Here is a 22,500-nt window from a genome sequence, read left to right as displayed (position 1 = left end):
GCCATCAACGGGCTGTGGACTGTCAGTGGAGGATGAAGGAGGAATGCTTGTTGATATGTTGAAAAATTATTAAAATGACAAAAAGAAGTAAATATAGACATTAATGACAAATGATCTAAAAGTATGAAACATTTTATTTCTCATTATGTAAAAGGGTTCAGGTCAGTGTTATATTATTACCACTACAGTTCATATTTAATGCTACACACCTTTTTGTCGTATTGTCTATTTATCTGATTGGAGCTTCAACTGTTTCCCAAAATTATTGAAAATTAAAAAGATTGATTATTCTCTTTACTGTGAAAAGCGTAAATAGATAAGTAAAAACCAAAATATTTAACTTTTTTATTCAGTAAAATTGTCTATTTTTCTTTTTTTGCCTCTATAGTTATAAATCTGGGATAATCTGGAGAACATATCAGTGTTGTGAGCTTTTTATAAAGATATGGTGGAAATACATTGACTCCCAATCTTCATCTTTTAGAGGCTGTAAAGACAGAATTCATCACAGAGGCACAACTAAGCTTCAAATGCAGCCAACAAATGTGTCCTCGTATTATGAGCAATGACGGTTCCATGGATCCTTCTCAGGCCAACATATCCCAGAATTCATTGTGCATGGCGACAAAGCTAATGAGCTAGCTATGTGGGTGGCTGATGCAATGATAAGAGAAAGAGCTGAGGACACAAATAGAAAATCCTTCGTTTACCAGAAAGTCTCGTTTCAGCAGATTATGGAGGCCACACCTTCGCACACAGCGTGGACCGAATCCTCTGAAGGATGTAGCCTCATTACATTCTACAACTTCCTCAAAAATGTTTACATTCAGACTGAATAAAGGAATTATAGTTAAAAAAGTAACTCTGGGCAGTATTCTGTAGGAAACCGTTTTAAAAACTATATAAACAGGCAGGTGCTTCAAGCCACTTCCCTGCTTTTACTCGGCCATGAATCACTAATTCAAAATGAAACCAGGTCAGTGAACGAGCTGCTGATGAAACTCTTGACACTGTTGTCTGAACACATGCAGAACAGCTGTGGGGGATTTGGGGGTTTTCTTCCTCAGCTGCAGCTCACAGCAGGAAGACAGACTTCCAGCTGGTTGCCATGGCAGCAGTTTAACGAGTACCAGCGGTGGTCATTGTGGCGGGAAGACACAGTGGGTATTCGCAACTTCTAATTATTTCAGCAGCTCTGACCCAAATTCGGTCGGATTAGAACTGTTGCTTTCCCACTGAGGGGCACAGCTGGACTGAAACGCCCGAGGACCACCTCACCTGTCCGTCCCAGCTGGAGACGTCTGGACAGAGGTTAACACAGGTGGAGCCGGCAAAACAGACACTGCTGATATCATCGTGAGGAAGAAACCAACACAGGACAGAGAGCAGTGTAAGGTCAAAGGTCAAATGCGTATGATGGATTACGTGTAGGAGGTAAGGAAAGGAAGGAGAGTCACCATTTCACAATAAAATCAGTTTGTGTGACAGATTGTGCTAAATCTGAAAAATCAATCATAACGACCTTCAATTCTCAAATCATTTCCTTCCTCCAGCATAATATCAGTCCTGTGAGAGGAAACCCACAGATGGCAGGATTAACGGTGGCAAACAAGAAGCAAACAGACGGACAGTTGACCCGCAAGAAGGAACAGGAATCTCCCATGATTCATCACAAACATCCAAACAATCCGCCAAGACAACGGCTGGTGGGGAAAAATGAGAAGATGTCTTGTCTGTAATAAAACACCTCACACTTTCACTGGGAATTTCTTCTTCCTGGAGCAAAGTGAGGAAGACATTTCTCCACAGGGTTTCATGCGATGACTCATTTTTGATAACCAGAGCATGATGGGTAAAACGGTCAGGCAGCTGAAAAGTCATGTTAAGTCCTCTTTCCTTTTTCCCCTCTGTGACTTGACTGAGTTCAATCCTGGATTACAAAGCTTAAGAAACAATAGACGGGTCAGGTTGATGTGATTGGTCGGTGGGGTCGACTAAGCGAGCGCATTAAGAACCTGCGATCATGCAGAAAAAAAGAAATGAGCAGCAGCAGCAGTGAAAGACTGAGATTATAACATTAAAACCGTCTGAACATGCGTGACTGAAGAGTCGGCGAGGCTTTAATCTGTGACACCAGACCGATCATAAAGAAATGCTGATTAAGTGATGACGGAGCCGGTGGTTTACTGAGAGAACAGCAGCGCTCTGGAGTCAGAGGAGCAGGAAAAAATGGTTTAAACTGTGATGTCAGGTGGACAGCTTCGTTACAGGGTTCAGCTCAGAGGTGGAGCCAATGATACAACGAAGATTTGTGATTAATTTGACAAAAGCTGAGCTCTCATGGATCCAAGAGGAAACTGAGGTTACGCTGGTTTCCCCTCCTCATGTTATCTACAGAGTATCAGGAGAATCTTTCTAACCTGGTGTTGACACCCACAAACCCTCAATGGTCCGTCGTCTGTTTGAAGACATTCTGTCATTGCTAAAACAGAGACAAACATTCTCGTGATGAAACCTGATAATAACTTCGCTGTACAAACTTTCAAACTCTGTTTCTTGTCAAAAACATGTAAATTCTTATTCAGAGTAAAATAAAATAAAGCCCCTTTAACACACCTACTAACATCTGGCTATATTACAGATGCTAAAGTACATGTAGTGATTATTCCAGTGTCAAATAACTCTGTGGTCTCTGTCCAGCACTGATGTAAACATGACATGACACCTTTTTGCTGTTAAAACAGAAACAGCAGCTACATCTTATTTTACACACACAGCATCGAACAGCTTTGATAATAATGCTAGCCATGCTAGCCCTCACATACAGACATTTCATACAACATACTGCGGTTTGCTGCGTCAACATAGAGACACAGTGAAATAAAAAATCTATATGTCCTGAATTTAAAAGATCATTACTGTGCTAACTTCATATGACATTAAAGTTATATGTTTTCTGATATGGAGCCACAGAGGAACATTTGAGAGCAGCCGTTTGACCCCCCCCACACACACACACACTTTCCTGTCACTCTCTTTCATGATTTTCAGGCTGCTCCGTCTTTTCTGGCGAGCGGCAGCGTGCCTGCCGATGGATCAGTGGGGGGGTTTGGCAGCTGGTTAAATGTTTTCAAAAACACCCACAGTAATTCACAGAGCCTATAATTAATCAGGGGAGGAAACCTGCAGTGTGTGTGTCGGTGTGTGTCGGTGTGTGTGTGTGACTTCCTGATTCCACAGTGAAGTAAGACAATCACTGCAAATCAGAGACTAAACTGATCTGTGTTTATTGCTGTGAATAAGTCTAAGTTTGAGTGTGTGTGTCTGATTAATTTCAGGTATTTTACACTTCATTAACATTGTTCTCATCAACATGGAGCCTCTGTATTTAGAATAGAAGCACGTGAAGCTTCATGTGCTGCAGGATTGACTCACTCATCTTTTGAAGCTGAACTTTACAGCGAGGGAACAATGATGAGAAACCTCACGCTTCATATTGACAGAGACTATTGTTGCATGTGATGTTGGTACAGAACATTTTTCAAACCAAATCATATTGTGAGTGAGCAGAAGTGTATTTTCTCCAGCTACAAATGAGCTTGTCCACACGACTGTCTGATTCAGGACGTCTGCACCGGTCTGCAGCCCCTCCCTCCGTGTCTGTAACTCCTCCCTCCGTCTATATAACCGAGCAGACTCCTCGATAACGAATGCTGCTGTTACGTTAGCATTAGCAAGACTGATAAGCAGCAGCAAAACAATGTCGTACATGAATAAGATTTACTTCTCTGCAGCGACAGTAAACACAATATGGAGCCTTCAGATAACTCTGCTACAATCAGAGCATCACAAGATATTTATGGCTGATGAACAGTAACAGGGTGGCTCTCACACACACACACACACACACACACACACACACAGACACACACACACACACACACACACACACACACACACACACATACACACACACTCCTGCTAGCTATGTCCTAATGACTAAGAGTCTGACTGTAATTTCTTATGACTGGTTCATGCTACCAGCTGTGTCACTGTTCATTAAACTGTTGGTAAAATGTTGTCTGTACATTTTCTGTAGTTTGTGTTTCTTATATTTCTTCTAAAGTCTGGACAAGTTCTCCTGCTGTGTTGGTTCCAGCGTCTCGTCCACTCTGTGTTGGTTCCAGCGTCTCGTCCACTCTGTGATTTGTTGGTTCCAGCGTCTCGTCCACTCTGTGTTGGTTCCAGTGTCTCGTCCACTCTGTGTTGGTTCCAGCGTCTCGTCCACTCTGTGATGTGTTGGTTCCAGTGTCTCATCCACTCTGTGTTGGTTCCAGTGTCTCGTCCACTCTGTGTTGGTTCCAGTGTCTCGTCCACTCTGTGTTGGTTCCAGCGTCTCGTCCACTCTGTGATGTGTTGGTTCCAGTGTCTCGTCCACTCTGTGTTGGTTCCAGTGTCTCGTCCACTCTGTGTTGGTTCCAGCGTCTCGTCCACTCTGTGTTGGTTCCAGTGTCTCGTCCACTCTGTGATGTGTTGGTTCCAGTGTCTCGTCCACTCTGTGTTGGTTCCAGTGTCTCGTCCACTCTGTGATGTGTTGGTTCCAGTGTCTCGTCCACTCTGTGTTGGTTCCAGTGTCTCGTCCACTCTGTGATGTGTTGGTTCCAGTGTCTCGTCCACTCTGTGATGTGTTGGTTCCAGTGTCTCGTCCACTCTGTGTTGGTTCCACTGTCTCGTCCACTCTGTGTTGGTTCCACTGTCTCGTCCACTCTGTGTTGGTTCCAGTGTCTCGTCCACTCTGTGATGTATTGGTTCCAGTGTCTCGTCCACTCTGTGTTGGTTCCAGCGTCTCGTCCACTCTGTGATGGTTCCAGTGTCTTGTCCACTCTGTGATGTGTTGGTTCCAGTGTCTCGTCCACTCTGTGTTGGTTCCAGCGTCTCGTCCACTCTGTGATGGTTCCAGTGTCTTGTCCACTCTGTGATGTGTTGGTTCCAGTGTCTCGTCCACTCTGTGTTGGTTCCAGTGTCTCGTCCACTCTGTGTTGGTTCCAGCGTCTCGTCCACTCTGTGTTGGTTCCAGTGTCTCGTCCACTCTGTGTTGGTTCCAGCGTCTCGTCCACTCTGTGATGGTTCCAGTGTCTCGTCCACTCTGTGTTGGTTCCAGCGTCTCGTCCACTCTGTGATGTATTGGTTCCAGCGTCTCGTCCACTCTGTGTTGGTTCCAGCGTCTCGTCCACTCTGTGATGTGTTGGTTCCAGCGTCTCGTCCACTCTGTGTTGGTTCCACTGTCTCGTCCACTCTGTGTTGGTTCCACTGTCTCGTCCACTCTGTGTTGGTTCCAGCGTCTCGTCCACTCTGTGTTGGTTCCAGCGTCTCATCCACTCTGTGATGTGTTGGTTCCAGTGTCTCGTCCACTCTGTGATGTGTTGGTTCCACTGTCTCGTCCACTCTGTGTTGGTTCCACTGTCTCGTCCACTCTGTGTTGGTTCCAGCGTCTCGTCCACTCTGTGTTGGTTCCAGCGTCTCGTCCACTCTGTGATGTGTTGGTTCCAGCGTCTCGTCCACATCCACCGTGTTTCTTTTTTTCCATTAGCACCAGCACTAACGTCATCAGGCAGCGGCTGCACAGTGGACATGACTGATAGCTGCAGCGCTAGGTCCGTTCCTCAGTGCTTTCATTAGGCTGCAAACAGGAAGCAGCTAACGAGCCAGGCTGCACTCATTATTATGGCAAACAACACAAACATTCGTTATCCTAATCATCCGAACACGGTCACTGCCCTGTGGAGTCCGAACACACACATCTCCATACATCACCACGCCGAGGATATTCATCAGCTTCTAACTGCCTCCATTTGGAAAAAACAAAGTGTAATGGGGCACATTAGCACAACATATTTCTTCTTTATTAGTTTAATGCAAATGTAGGACAAGTCTGCTGCGTACAGCCAACATTCAAATTGATTTGATTTTATCTGTAGAACTTTTATATGTGTTTATGTTTCACACTAAAACACTGATGGCTGATATTCAACTAAAATAATGTTTATAAGACCTCAGGCAACCATTTCCTCCAATGTAAGCCATATAATTTAAGCATTGTGATTTTGAAAATCCTTAAAATGAATTAGCAGATCATATCTATAATCAGTTTTAAATGTCACTGTATTATTTAATCTGCTGTCTTTAGTTTTAGAATTTGTATCATTCGCTGTTGTTGATGTTTTGTTTTCTTCTTTGTAACAGTTTTAACAGAATTTATCTAAATACAGTAAGTTTTATTTTAATTAGCCTTCATGTCCCTGTTTCGTTTCATTGCTGTTAACCTATGACGAATTAAAACCAAGTCTTGTGTCACATGATGGCAGTGCCCGTATCAGAGATATTAAGGAGGAGGGGGACAGCGTCATCCATCTTTATTTGCAGTCAATGTCTCCAACCGATAAAACCCAGACGTCCTGAACATGTGACATATGTCAGCTTTGATTTTACTCTTTGAGATGTTGAGAACCTTTTAATGTGAAACATCTATCTTAGAAACATCAAACTGAATTAACAGTAATTCTGCAGGGACTGAAAAAAAACAAGATGTGAATAAAAATAAGAGCTGCAGAGTTGTGAGCATATGAGCTCCACTGAAACGTTCTAACGTTCCTTATATGTGTTTATCTATACAGCTGTAATCTGTACAAAATAAATATACAGAGAAAGTGCAGCATGTAAGTAAAGTGTTCATTTTATGGAAAAAGAGAGAGATAGAACGCAGACTGATAGAGGGATGACTTGCAGAGATTAATCACAGATAGCTGCAGGCTAATCATGATGAGATTTCAAATCCATCAGCTCTGAGATCTTTCAAAGGGAAGAAATGACAGAGAAACACATTAAAAATCTACTCATCCTCCGTGTGTTTATCATAAATATGTCTCATAGAGATCAACCTGAACATATCAGCTTCACATCAGCTTCAAAATGTGGATTCCTCCTTCTTCCTGCATTCCTTACTTTGTTTTTTTCTTCCTTCCTTCCCTCTTATCATCTTTTCTTTTCTTTCTTTAGCCACCGGCACATGATAAAGACAAGGAAGAACTGGTCTTTTCTGTGAGAGGTTAGGGTTAGGGCTAACCCTAACCCTATTCTATACAGACAGCTTCCATATTAAAACATAACCATGTGTCAGAACACGACACTTTATGATCCAATCTCAGAATATGAAAGTGATGTGAAAAGAGACTCAGACATGACAGACTGAGACAAAGACATGAAAGGAAAGAGACGAGCTGGAGGCCCAGCTGGAAGAGACTGAAAACACCCAAAGGTTGATTCTCTCCTGAGACTCAAACAAACAGCTGCTTCTGTTTGATGTGAACTCTCCGCTTGTCTCTGGGTCATTAAAGGTACAATCAATGGTCCGACTGCAGAGAAAGTCAAATACAGCAGTGGTCGTCTCATCGTAGAGCCTGCATTCAAAGTGCTGCTCATCAAAGCCCTGACATATATTCTGTCCTCACTCTCTGTGCACTTAATGTTTTCAGCTCCTCTCCTACCACAGGAACACATGAAATAATGACAGAGGAAGAAATACTCATGGACTCACAACACAAAAACAGATGTTTGCTCTGATAATGTCTCTAATCCTCAAATCCTCTTCTATCCATCATTTTGTCTCCATCATTGTCCTCTCACATGAACTCTGACAAGGTCTCCTGAGGATCAGGCCTGGACACTGTCCACAGTTCATACACATATCCCAAAACCGAAAGTGTGATTGGTTGTTAACATGGCGATTGTGCCATCGAGGCATCAGACAATTTCTCATGTATTTATACTTTAAACATGAAGTTACGAAATGTTTCTTCTAATGTAGAGAATCTGTTGTTGTGTTGATGTCTTCAGTTCATCAGCATCTATTGTCCTCGTGTCCTGGAGACGGATCCTCACATGTGACTCTGAGCTTCAGTTACTGCTCAGAAAGTGTCTCTGTAGTTTTAACTTGTTGAGTGAAGGACAGAGGACGACTTGTTGACATCGATGAGACAAATTGGATATGAGACAAATCAAATGTGACTGATTTGATTGAAACAAGGAGAACATACAAATGACACAGAGAGAAAAACTGTACCACTGCACCACCTGATGTTGGAACATGAACACTATATTTTAACTGTTTACCACTTAATCATCATAACTCACACTGTTACTGCTGTTTTCTGACAGCTGAGAAAAATGAAGGGCATCTGAATAACGTCCTCACTGTCTTACAGCTGTTAGTTTTGTAATGATGGTCAATGGGGATATATAGTTGATGTGGTTTATGTTATGTGAGTCACTTCAAACACTGGAGCTGGTCCTGGCGGACAACGTGACGCTCACTCTTTACAGACGGGATCCAGCCTCATGAGAACAACACAAATGTTTAGAAGGAAAATCTGAGCTTTACGCGTAAGAATCATCAAAATGGCTTATACACAAATTATTAGTCATTTATTTTGTAAAAATAGTCCCTTATTCAGTAAGAGCAACTAATGTATGCAGACAGAACTGTGGAATAACACTCTTAGATTGTTCACTCTGAGCTTAAAATCATGTTTTTATTGTAAAAAGATGCCAATATTTTGTAAATCTACTATGATTACAACAAAAAATGATTTTATGTGTTGGCCTCTGAACATACATCCGATCAGCTGCTGTTCAGGAGGGTGGATTTACCTGAATACACGAGCAGCTTCAATATGAATCCAGCTGCAGCTGAGGAGCAGTCAGACAATAAATACAGGTATGTTTTATTTATGAAAACCTCCTGAAGCAAACAGACGGCTGCGATTTTATATTTCATGACTGCTTTTGATTGTGGATGTGATTCTCTGTCCGTGAGTTTCTGCAGACAAGAGGTTCTGTCAGCCAGGGGATGTGGACCATTTTTTATTCTACTTTATTTATTTTTATTGTTTCAGGGGGAGGCTGTTAACAGTTTCAACTCAGGATCTGTTCTTTATTTCTTCCCTTAGGTGCCTTAAGAAGTTATTTATTTTCCACACAACTACGAACATGAAAGTGTGAGGACCTGTTACAGGTTTTAATACCAAAGTGCCGTAGGGGTAATGTTGGATCAGCTAGCAAAGGTTTTAAAACATTAACCCGTCATTCTTTCTCCTTCCCCTCGGTTCATGTCGTCTTTCTACCGGACCTAAATAAAAAGAACTCCCTCCTTCGAGGAACTCACCAAGCACGCTGAGCTCTGTGTGTGCAGTGATGTTGTGGTTCTTGTTGGAGGCGGTACAGCTGTAGCTGCCGGAGTCATCGTCAGTGACGCTCCTGATGATCAGATTACTGCCCGCCAGCAGGGAGTACTTCTTATTCCTGCAGTGACAGACAGAGAATTAATTTGACTCTGTTCATGTTTGTTAAAGCAACTGATAAATCACAAAATACATTTGATTTCATTTGGGGGGCTGTGGCTGAGGGGTAGAGCGGTCGTCCTCCAACCAGAAAGTCAGCAGTTCAATCCCTGTCTTCCCCATCTGCATGCTAAAGGGTCCTTGGGTCCTTGTACATGCTGTACCCTGAATTGCCCCTCATAGAACAAAAAAGTGATGCTAATAGATGCAATGTGTGAATGGGTGAATGACAAACTGTAAAGAGTGTCATCAGACTAGAAAAGATCTTTATAGACACAAACCATTTAACCGTACTTGAAGGATGAGTCTGTTTTTTTTTATTTTCTCTATGTCGTCAGCTCAAAACAAGCATAGCGTTAGTTCATCTTCACTACAAGTGACATTTACCCTCTACCACACAGATTTACTAAAACAGCTGCTCTACTAAAACTGTAGTTCAGTCAGGAACACTTTGTCATGATTTAATTATTTATTGCACAAGGGTTCTCTGGATTAGTCTCACAGCATGCTAAGATAAAACAGGGAACATGTGCAGAACCCCCAGGTGGGCGTAGCAGGCAAGATACTTTGAGACCATGTTTGGACTCGGTGCTAAAAGGTAGAGGCTGGGGTGCTGCAGGCAAGTTTCCAGCAGCAGAGCGTGAGTGGCAGTGTAGCGGAGCAGGGATCAGAGAGGATAAGGTCGTATTTAAAGGGACCGCTTTGGTGAGAGAATGGTCTGTGATTGGTGGGTGACAGACGAGCAGCCATAAACCTATCAGAAGCTGTCAGTCTATGACAGCTGAGCACATGACTCCATGTCCTGCATGAACTAACACGATGCTTCATTTTTTCATATTCATTGGTCGAACAGTGCAGAGGTTATGTTGTCATTGTTGTTTCTTTGTTTCTTTGTCAGCAGGTTTGAGTGAAGTCTAATGAAAAAGACTTGATGGAAGATGGACCAAGACAGAACTCATTCAATTTTGCTGCGGATGATGTTTTTATGTTTGTATTTGGTCTCACAGCTTGTGTGTGTTTATGTTGTTGAAGGAACACATCACACTGGAAAATATTTACCTCATGATGTAGTTACTGGATTTGTTGGTTTAGGCTTAGACTGTGACTGGGGCATGTATCGGCTCTCTTGGCCAAAACAGGATAATGTTGTGACTTCCTGGGTTAACTGGGGCCAATATGTGATAAACAGCAAGTAAGACCCACCAGCTGTGGATCAGCTCCTCTCCTCTCCTCCACTGGATGCTTGGAGTCGGGTACCCAGAGGCAGAACATTCCAGCACAGCATCAGTTCCCAGCAGAGACATGACTCTGGATGGACGCTGGAGGAACTGGAGGTTCCTGCTCACCCCAGGTTCTGAGAGAGAGATTCAGAGAAGAGGGAGTAAAAACATGGTCTGACTTATGTCTCATCATTGCAGGTCATCTGTCCCGACCACAGACATTTAGAATAGTTTGTAGAAAAAGCCAATTTTCTGTTGATTGTCTCATTTGCTGTAGGTCATAAAGAGGCAGTGATATTAAAATAAGACTGTTTCATAACCAGTTAAAAAATCCTCGTAGAGGCTTTAAAGAAGAAACAAAATGAAAAGACAGAAGAAGGAGGGTAAACACCCACACAGTCGGATTTTCTTGTTGTTGGTTCCACAGAGAGTGAGGGATGACAGAGATAATGACTGAACGACAACGTGACGACTTTTATTTCTAGCAACACGCTGCTTAGGGTGGCTGTTATAGCAAATCTGATGCTGCCAGCATCACAGCGATGACACAAAAACATACGCAGAAAAACACACAACACACCATTTATTATTTTAATTCATTTGCTTTTTCATTCACTTACTCACTCATTCATTCATTCACTTATTCATTCATTCACTCATTCACTCACTCACTCAATAATTTATTCACCCATTCATTCACTCATTCACCTCTGAGTCCATTTGATAAAATCTTTATGGAGTCAGAATCATTCAAGCTTAATCCATCTGATCCTTTAAAAGGAATTAAAGCCTCGTCATGTAAAAGCTTCCGTGTGGAAACACAATGAGAAATACGCTTCAAGTTTTAAAGTTAACCGGAACTTTTTTATCTCATATGTTAACTCACTTCATAACTTCAAAACATTTTAATGAACACGCTGCAGAGAGTTGGTGAGTTTTGCACAGTAAAGAGATTTAAATGAGACAGGCTGCTTTTTTAAATGAGGATTAACTGTGTTCTGTGTGAGTCTGTGGTCTCTCTGTGATTATCCTGCTGAAGGTCGACCCTGATCTCCAGGGACGGAGTGAAAGTGCAGCTTAAAGTTTAAGTTAACCTGTAATCTGACTGAATGAACTTGTTTACTTGGACGGTGAAAACATCAGCGGCTCCCTGCAGATTTTATTAAATCACATTTCACTCATTCATTTTCACTGTGTGAGGGACTGAACCTGACAAAGAGTTACCCTAACCCTCAAAGTGATAACTGCTGGATCAGTAAAGTCACCGTTTAGTCAAAGTGTTGGAGCGGCTGCTGAAGGTGAATAAAATAACGAACCTTTTAATCTGTCTCATGGTTCAAACTCTTACAGTTTTAAAGAATCCATTTTAAACTCAGAAGGTCGACTTATTGATAAATTGAAGGAAAGGTGGACTTTGAACAAATATGGCATCAATGAACCAAGCAGCCACATGTTTAGAGAACATCTTTCCATCACCTGGGAGCACTCGCAGCTCGGCGTCCGATCCCGTCCTGGTGCTGCCAGGGTTGTCGGCCAAGCAGCGGTAAGTGGCTGAATCCGGTGGCTGGACACGGCTGACCTGCAGCGAGCCGGACGGCAGCACCGCTAGACGGGAGTCGGGGTCAAAGGCCCCCGGCAGGTCCTCCCGGTTCTTCTGCCAGCGGATGATGGGTGTCGGGTCTCCGGAGACCTCACAGCGGAGAAGTGCTGTGTCACCGAGGTATGAGGAGACCGACTCAGTGGGGACGACCACCTTCAGAGGTCCTGGAGGGAGACGAGAGGGGGAGGACAAGTGGATTATGAACTGAGCAGGACAACAGATGAGATTCACACAGACAGACAGACAGACAGGGATAGTGTGGAGGGGCAGCATCCAACCCACTGTGTTTACGACACACGCTGTTTCCTGTTAGCTTGCGTTCACTTGAACAGAACAACAGCCTGAAGCTGCATGAACACACAACCGACATCCGACTGCTCAGCTCTGGAAACACTTATTATCTCCAGCTCATGCACGGCTACGTTTTAATTTCAACATGGCTGCCAGGGCCTCAGGGCTGATTAACTCCACTCTGCAGGAATTCAAGAATTCAATAAAGACGTACATTTTTTCAGCTACACACACACACACACACACACACACACACACACACACACACACACACACACACACACACAGGTTTTGTCACTTGTGAGGGCGCTGCATTGACGTAGATGTCCTTCCTTTACGGTCCAATTGTGAGCGAGACATCTGCTTATTGTCCCGTGTTTGGAGTCCATAGTCATAAGGCTGGTGTTCAGACAGACCCATGAGATTAGTACATGATATGAAGTACTCATGCAGTACAAATACATGCAATAAAAACAGTGAAACTGTTATTAAACCAATTAAAGATATTAGAATGGCATCCAAAGAGCAAGTCTTCAGTTGTCTTCACAGCTGATCACATGGACTTCCCTAACGCGAACAATTCTTTTCACATCCACATCCAAGAAGTAATTATGACTGTGAATCCATCTGAAAGGTCATAAACACTTTTAGGATTTTCATATTTATTTTCATTGAATTAAATGTATCTATTTGTTTATTTACTGCTTCTAATTTTGTGACAATGTAATGTCAGTCGAGCAGCTAATGAATCAGACTGACATGGAGTTTCTTTTTAGCTGGAACTTATCTGACAACATGTTCTCTGAAACAGAGTGAGCGTCCCCTTGAGAAGCTGACAGTGATCTTCAGTCAGAGAGCAGAGTCTGATCACACAGAATGAAACCGAGGGAAACAGCATGAAGGAAAGTCAGAGAAGAGGAGAAATGGGTCACAGCATCAAGAGGAGAAATTGAAAATGAACATCACAAAGAAACTACATGAGAAGGAGCAAAGTGTGAAGTAGAAGAGGTCCTGATGAGACAGGAGTGAGTCTTATTCTCGTTCTTTCAGAAGCAATAAGCTGAGCTCAGACTCTGGTCGTTCTGTTTTAGAAACTCTTGTTTTGTAGAGATGCTCCAAACACCTCGAATCGGAGAGAAGCTGAACTGAGTAGAAAAATCTCCAGATCATGGAGTCGACTGCTCATGTGCACAATACATCTCAGTGCTCATATCTGAGGATGTGCAGAGCCAACACACTGAACAGATGCAGGATCACTGCAGTCATGATGCAAAGCTAAAAGCTAGCATATTTGTGACCTCAGGATTTAAACCAACAACCTCCACATTCTTCTAAAAACAAATGAAAAAAACAGCATGTCATTGATTTCCATGGTGGCTGTTGCTGTTTTCATCCTCATTAGAAAATGGGCCAAATAACTGGAACGGATAATAACATGCAAATCACAGCAAACAGGCGAGAGCAGTGGGTGGGATCGGGCATCCTCCTGCTCTGCATCTTCTCCTGGGAACGATTATTATCTGCTTCTGTGGGTTGAGCCTCACTTCTCCTCGCCCCCATTAATTGGGATTCGTCCAAATCCTCAGAGTCAGCAGCTAATTGAGGATGGTTGGATTGAAGGCCATTTTGTTTCTCCCTCTACCACTTTGAATTCAGGGGTCTAAAGACGATAGCTCCTCTTTGGAGAGGCTGGGAAATATCCACTCTCTGGGAGACATCTGATCTTGACATGAGAAGCTAAATCTTTGGAAAACACGGACAAAGAAATTATAACAGCTATGGAATATTCCAGTGGAAAAACTCCATTGTCTCCACACTCTTCCTCATTGAGGTGACTGTAACTAACATTACTGTAACTGTAAGATAAGATAATCCTTACAGTCCCACAGTGGAGAAATGTAACGTTATCACGTCATTAGCTTTCTATAAATGTTGTATTTCTGGTTGGTTTCAGGTGTTTCAGTGAGACTGTGGATGATGTTCTTTCAAACGAACGTACAGTTAGAGACAAAACCTTTTCCACCACAGTTATTCAGACACGTTCAGTTGTTGCTCATCACATTAACAATGACAAAAACCTCCCGTATCAATAAGAACAATAACTGTACTAATCACTCTCTCACTCTATATTCCTGTTGCTCCTCTTCTTCATCTTCATCTTTCTGTACGCCCCTCTCCATCTCAATGTTCAGTGTCTCTAATTAATTCCCTGTTTACACACACACACACACACACACACACACACACACGGAGCCAGACTGCTAATTGAATTTTTAAGCCTCTGCTGTTCATTAGCATTTTGCCTTGTAATGTGTTGTGTACCAGTCTGTGTCTCTGTGTGTGTGTGTGTGTGTGTGTGTGTCTGTGTCTGTGTGTGTCTATGTGTGTGTGTGTGTGTGTGTGTGTGTGTGTGTGTGTGTGTCTGTGTGTGTCTGTGTGTGTTTGTGTGTGTTTGTGTGTGTGTTTCTGTGGGTCGGTGCGTTAGCTAAAGAGAGAGAGTGTGTGAATGACATACAAAGAGAGCGAGCTAATTTAAACTGTCATTCAGGGATCAGGGTGAAATGATTGAATTTGAATGTTATCGTTATTATTTTTTTATTATTATTATTATTTTATGTTTGTCGTGATTTTTTTCCATCATTGGCTGTAGAATATTTTTTTAGGTTCTTATGTTTCCTGATTATTTGAACTAATAATGTTATTATTTTAGTTATGTTATGTCTTTGCTTGTACTGTTCCTAAATGTCACTGGTTGTTTCCAAAATAAAAAATCCATCCAATTTATTAAAATAATTCATACAATCATACGCATGTTCAACCAATCCAGAGTCAGTATCAGCTGTCAATCATGACGTCTCAGCCTGTTTTATGTCATCAAATAACACCAGGGTTAAAGTTATCATCATCTTTAACAAACATTTATTTAACGTCTACTGATTTTTTAGTTTGGTCCCATCTGCTAATACGGAGGAGGGTGGGTTAACGACCTAGACTGCAGCCAGCCAACAGGGGGTGATCTAGATGATTTGGGAGCCATCATGTCATCCATCTGTATTTACAATTTATAGATGGTAGTGTTTTCATAGAAACATAAACACAACGGTGACGTCAGCCACATTAAGGGTCAGGGTGCTTTAGTTGATTAAAGCACAGACTGTGGAGGTTGAACCTCAGTCGCTGACATCTCAGACATCTTTCCCACATAATCTCCACAATCAACTCGATCCTGACTCTGTTTTCGTTGCTGCTGGACTCTGACTCGTCTCACGTAGACGGAAGTGATCTTTACTGCGGCCCCAGTTTAAAAGAGCAGCTTATGGGAGGCCCCAGAGAAAGAGATGTTAAAGTCCTGCAGTGAAAAAGATTTAGAATACGGTGAGGCAATAAACCCTGAACACAACAAACTTACAACCTCACACACACACACACACACACACACACACACACACACACCTCCCTGTGAGCTGCAGCTGCTGGTCCTCTGTCTCTTTAATGGCTCTAATTGACTGGGAGGATGGAGTCACTCCAGAGACCAAAACACTCAAACACAAAGAGCTGAGCGAGCTAAAGAGACGACCAGCTGATACACACACTGTGGTATTGAGTGTGTGTGTGTGTGTGTGTGTGTGTGTGTGTGTGTGTGTGTGTGCGTGTGTGTGTGCGTGTGTGTGTATGTGTGTATGTGTGTGAGTCTCAGTATTGATCAGCGACTGTCATTCATGTTTCCATCTGCAACAAACACTAAGTTCTGTGTAAATTCAGATTAATTTTAACTGAATAAAAGCTTTCTCATAAAATGTTTTTACAGAACTCAAACACTTAATTGCATCTTACAAATAAAGTATTTAAATATAAAGTATTTACTTTAAATATAAAGTATTTAAATATAAAGGGTCTTTTCTGGGATAAAGAAAACTGCAATTCATTCGATTTAGATGAAACAAACTATTGAAAACATCATGAGGATTATTCTAGATTTATATTTCTGCCTCTAGATCCTTTCACCTGAATCTTACACACTGGAGCTTTAAATGTGATTTCATGAGTGGACAGTGTTTGAGTAAACACTCTACTGAGTGAGTTTCTAGTTATATATCTGTAGATAGGTGAATTACTGCAGGTGACCAAGACCAAGTCACCGGGGGTAGGTTATGAATTCATTTGTATATTGATTTATTTTCTGTTGTTCTATGCAATAATAAAAAGAGAGTTGAAATCCCTCAGAGCATCACTCAGATTTCTCTTCAGTGCAGTGTCGGTGGAGGTGAAGCACTTTAGCTGCTCCATCTATTAATTTCTTTCATAAACCGTATTGATCCAAAGCCACACTCCACAGAATGACTTTACTGTGCTTCTCTTCAATGAAAATGAGCGGGGGGGAGGGGGTTAGAGACATTCACACAGTTGAGGAATGTCCTAGATTTTAAAGGCGAACTTGTCAAAGACGCATGAAGTCACATGGATGACGCTCATCACACCAGTGCACGTAAAGCTGACAGTGTTTGCTTGTAAGTAGACTGAGAATCAGCTTCCTCTGAGAATTGAACTGATTAGTTTGGGAGCTGACACAATCATTTGTATACAAAGTAAACACAAAGGATGAGCTGACACATCTACTCTACTACGTCCTACAGTTTCAGGAAGTGTTGAGTTGAATTTAGACGTAGACGTAGTTTTAAGTAAATATTTGAAGGGTAACAAAGGGTGAGTGGAGTTCTCTTCCGTTGTGTAGAAGAAGAATGTGGGAACATTGTGGGAACTGTTGGTTTCTCTGTAACTTTAAGTTCTGGACCTTCTATGTGAAGAGCCTTGAAATGATGTATATTGTGATTTCATGCTATACTAATAAAATTGAATTGAACAGTCTCTTACCGGCCACAGTCACCTTGGCAGTTCGACTTACGATGCTCCCCAGTCCGTCCAGCGTGGCCAGGCACTGGTACACCCCCTCGTCTGGCCGGTGGTGCCGCGAGTGCACCACATTCTGCACCAGCAATGAGCCGTTATCCAGCTGCCGCCGCCGCTCGTCCACCACGGCGCTCAGCAGCACGCCGTCTTTACGCCACATGATGGTGAGAGGACCCATCACTGCGTCAGACTGTGCCTGGCAGTCGAGCTGCAGAACGCCTCCTCGCACCGTCACCGTGTCCTGAGGCTCCTGCGTGAAAGTAAAGTCCACAAAACCTCCAAGACTGGAAAAGGAGGAGGAAGATGTGGAAGTGTCTGAGGCTGTGGGAGGAGAAGGAGGAAGAGAAACATGAGGTTAGTTTATGAAAGTGGATCATACAGGAGGAGGTGTCACATTCACTACAACACAACGAATGAAACATCAGTAAACCTGGAGATGTGGAAACATATGTATATAAAATGAAAGGTTTCTGGGCCTCTGACACTGAGGAGCCCAACACGTCCCTGATTCATTCTGCACTGGGAATGTGATTCATCCTAAATGTGAAATGAATAAACAGCAGCAACATCATTTTAATGGACACAATAACAAGTAGAAGGATCTTTCACAGAGTCAGTTAGTCAGTTTGTTAGTCTGTTAGTTAGTCAGTCAGTCAGTCAGTCAGTTTGTTAGTCTGTTAGTTAGTCAGATAGTTAGTAAGTCAGTTAGTCAGTCAGTTTGTTAGTCTGTTAGTTAGTCAGATAGTTAGTAAGTCAGTTAGTCAGTCAGTCAGTCAGTTTGTTAGTCTGTTAGTTAGTCAGATAGTTAGTAAGTCAGTCAGTCAGTCAGTTTGTTAGTCTGTTAGTTAGTCAGATAGTTAGTAAGTCAGTTAGTCAGTTAGTTTGTTAGTCTGTTAGTTAGTCATTTAGTTAGTTAGTCAGTTAGTCAGATAGTTAGTAAGTCAGTTAGTCAGTTAGTCAGTTAGTCAGTCAGTCAGTCAGTCAGTTAGTTAGTCAGTTAGTCAGTTAGTCAGTCAGTCAGTTTGTTAGTCTGTTAGTTAGTCATTTAGTTAGTTAGTCAGATAGTTAGTAAGTCATTTAGTCAGTTAGTCAGTTAGTTGGTCAGTCAGTCAGTCAGGCCTGCACTGCACATGGACTGCACAGCTGGGTTTGTTTCAGTGTTTGTGCCGTAACCTTACAGGTTGAAATCCAGTTTTACAGCTGTTTTCAGGAAACTTAAGAGATGATTTAGTGAAAATATAAAGACTATATCAGCAGATTCAGAGCTGCGTCACGTCGACGCCGTAGGTCGTTGAGCATTCGAAGTTCTGCGTCGAGGGAACGCGTTGCTCTGCAATTCACCGCCATGCCGCTAGGGGGTGTAGCGGTGTGTTTGTGTGGTTATAGCCGAATCCTCGCTTTTTCTTCCGTAAAGTAAACAACAGTAAACAATGGTGACCGAGGTGGAGCAGCTGTTTTTGTTGTTGGAGCTCATCAATATTGAAGAACAAATGCTTATATTGCAAATGTTGAAGCGCAAGCTACAAAGAAAACGTTTGCGGAGTTGGTTTTTACGACGAGGAAGAAAGACCGGAAAAGCAACCGCCGGAACTTACGTTCTGAGCGGACCAATCACAGCGCTTACGGTCCCCGTCGACGTCCGCGTAGTTAGGATTTTTTGGAGGCGCACGTCAGGCTACGGCGTCGACGTGACGCAGAAGCATAAACTAGGCTGAAGTGTAGCATGAATGTTTAAATTTATTTTCTTTATTTCATTGAGCAACAAATTTCACTGATAAGTTCATTGGCAGTATCACAATGGATTAGGGTGCTCTGTTATTCTCTGTTTGCAGTTTTTAATAGACTTTTCATCAGTAAATTAATATAAGAATATAAAACGGAAAACAATGTTGAGAATGGAATTGAGATTTTTGAAAGTTATGAGTCTTAATCGAGCCGTACACACACACTGAGACACACACACACTGAGACACACACACACACACACACACACACACTGAGACACACACACACACACACACTGAGACACACACACACACACACACTGAGACACACACACACACACACACTGAGACACACACACTCACACACACACACACACTGAGACACACACACACACTGAGACACACACACACACACACACTGAGACACACACACTCACACACACACACACACTGAGACACACGCACACACTGAGAGACACTAAAAACGGAGGCAGAGAGACAAGAATATAAAGTCATCCAGGATTTAACTGACTGGACGTGACTCTGTGACAGAGAAGTGGACAAGAGCCAAGACACACACACACACACACACACACAACCATATGCTCTCATACTGGTAGTGTCTGAAAAGAAGACTGCATTAAGACTCTATTTTAAAACTCTGTGTGTGTGTGTGTGTGTGTGTGTGTGTGTGTGTGTGTGTGTGTGTGTGTGTGTGTGTGTGTGTGTGTGTGTGTGTGTGTGTGTGTGTGTGCGCGTGTGTGTGTGTGCCAGCAGCTGCCTGCCGGCTGAGCACCAACTTGACTGAAAGACCAGGAAGAGAAACTCTGCAGTAAAACAGGAGGAAAAAACGTCAGAGACATGAACCATCAGCAGGTGAGGAAACAGAGCAGCTGGTGTTTCAGTGACGAGCTAGTTTAGTGTAATTTCCAGAACTTAATGTGAGTCAGAGCTAAAAGTTTCTTCAAAAGTCAGAGCAGCTGCAGGAGAAGGAAGAAGAAGGTGACGGCAACGATGAAGACGAAGACGATTACAAAGAAGAAAATAACGATGAAGACATCAAAGAAGACGACTTCTTCCTGTTGCACAGACATTAAGCTCAAATGTCTCAGATACAGGTGCTGCCATCGTGTGTTTTTAATGTAATTGACATGTGAAGCCACGGTATTACAGCCCCCTGAAACACGCACTCCACCAATCGTGTCACACTCAGCCGTCAATCGCCTCAGGTTTAAACGATTAAATGACAGAACCTATCTTTGAGAAAAATGTATTTAAACTCTGCTTTGATTTCTTTAGTTTGGCCCATGTCCCATCTGCTAACATGGAGGAGGCAGGGTTTCCAATCTATACTGCAGCTTTATACTGGCTTTACTTTTTGGAGCTGACATGTCGTCCATCTTCATTTAAAGTTTATAGCAGGAAAGAGTGAAAAAGCAGGAAAGTAGAAGGAAAAGGAAGTCTGCCCCCAATCTTCTGAAACATTGCACACAACACATCACACTTCCTCTGCATCACCGTACACACAGCAACACACAGCAACACACAGCAACACAACTCCATACGTTACTGAAATTCACTTTTTACACCTCAGTTGAAATAAAGTCACTAAAACAAGCATCATGCAACTGATGGGACACTTTTACCCTCAGTACGATGCAGCCTGACCAACAACACAACTCACAACCACACCTCAAAACTTTTAAAACCATTTTAACATATTCAACAGACTTTAAAAATAAAGTCATCAAATGACACTGAAATATAGTTAGAATCCATGATCTTAATCCATCCAGATCTAGTTTGTTCACCTGCCCTCATTTAGCTGTGAATTTTCCAGACGACTCCAGGAAAAGTTTCAGAAAATGTCCAGAGCAACACACACACACACACACACACACACACACCTTTACTGTCTGTTTAGTGTGTCAGATTGATTATTCATCTAACTGGTAATCATCAGTCTGAACCTATCTTAACCTGTGTAAAGTTACAGCTGTGACCTGCCAAGCTCGTCAGCTGTGATCAGAATCAGCAGCTGGATCAGCTGAGGTGTGAAACTGATGTTTTCACACAGACTCACAGCAGGAGAACGTCTGGGATCAAACCTGTGACGTTTGATCACAGATTCACTTCCTGAAAAATAAAACAGCAGCCAAAGGCTGCATGATGAAAGGAAAGGTCAGAGAGGAGGGGGGGGGGGGTGCTCTGACTAAATCCTCCTTTCTGAGACAGTTTTCATTTCATTTTATCATCTTTCATTTCTTCTTTCTGTTCAGAATGTAGTTGAGAGTTGATCTCCCCTTTTAACGACAAATTAAAATCATTCAACAAATTCAAGAAGGGATTCATTTTCTCACAACAAGGATAGCAGCTGTGTATTTTATGATCTCACAGTAAAGACTGTTCTTCCTGTCTTTACATATAAACCATTTCCAGAGGTAATAGGCTGATGTTTAGATACTCTGCCTCCAACTCAACACACTACTAACATGAAGAGCAGCACTAACACATGTTGAAGAATCAGATGCTTCATACAACCACAATATTTATCACACATCCTCATGCAGCCCCAGAGTCCAGAGGAAAAGATCAGCGTAAGGCCTGGATCTAGAATATAAAGAGGATTGAGACCTTTACCAGCAACATGGCATAGATCTAGAACAGTGACATGTCTGAAGGCTGATACAAGTATTGATGTAGAATAACTACAACTAGAGTCACACTAGAATTCCAAGAGCTTGAACTGCAGTTTGTCAATAGTAATACCTTGGTCAGTGCGGCTGCCACCGATAGACTTCACAAAAGGTTTATGCTGCACATGTGCATGTCTGGAGTTTTGGTCACACTGCATGTTGGTAGCATGTTTGTGACTAAATTCATTACGAATCAAAGTGATATGAGGTCTGAATATTCTCTATATATTTATTTTAATATTTTCTATCTTCCCTTCCTTTCTTCCTCTGCCTCTGAGTTCAAGTTGCACATATCCTTAAATTCCTTCCTGACTTCCACCTGTCCATCTTTCTTCTCCTCCCTTCCTTTTCCCTTCCTCCTCTTTTTCCTGGTCCCCCCTCACCCATTGTGTAGTTATAGCCCTGATTACCTCACACTGTCGGCCTTCGGGATACAAGGCCGACTCGGATCGATAATATCGACCAGGAATCTAAGTCTCCTTCTAACTAGCTCTGTGTGTGTGTGCGTGTGTGTGTGTGTGTGTGTGTGTGTGTGTGTGTGTGTGTGTGTGTGATTTTACCATATGTGTAAGTGTTGTGTTTCTTTGTGTATTGATTTCATCTTGTTCACTGTTTGGGTGCATTGACCTGTTTGGACTTAATTACAATAAATGTAACATGTTGAGA

General features: G+C 42.4%; 1 protein-coding gene across 4 annotated transcripts in view; it reads right to left on the bottom strand.

Annotated features, from left to right (window-relative positions):
- dcc (DCC netrin 1 receptor) overlaps positions 1-22,500 on the bottom strand; it is a 111,818-nt gene that overhangs the window by 62,713 nt on the left and 26,605 nt on the right. For all 4 annotated transcript variants that reach the window (XM_069514344.1, XM_069514345.1, XM_069514342.1 and 1 more), the window contains exons 2-5: positions 17,379-17,735; positions 12,092-12,379; positions 10,599-10,749; positions 9,221-9,357 (exon numbers count right to left, since the gene is read on the bottom strand). In XM_069514344.1, the coding sequence (XP_069370445.1) occupies positions 9,221-9,357; positions 10,599-10,749; positions 12,092-12,379; positions 17,379-17,735 (933 nt within the window). The remainder of the gene's footprint in view (positions 1-9,220; positions 9,358-10,598; positions 10,750-12,091; positions 12,380-17,378; positions 17,736-22,500) is intronic.

This window comes from Paralichthys olivaceus, chromosome 18 (genome assembly GCF_024713975.1).
Source record: "Paralichthys olivaceus isolate ysfri-2021 chromosome 18, ASM2471397v2, whole genome shotgun sequence".
Lineage (NCBI taxonomy): Eukaryota > Metazoa > Chordata > Actinopteri > Pleuronectiformes > Paralichthyidae > Paralichthys > Paralichthys olivaceus.
The sequence above is the reverse complement of the archived record's forward strand: the minus strand, read 5'-3'. Positions and strand labels throughout refer to the sequence as shown.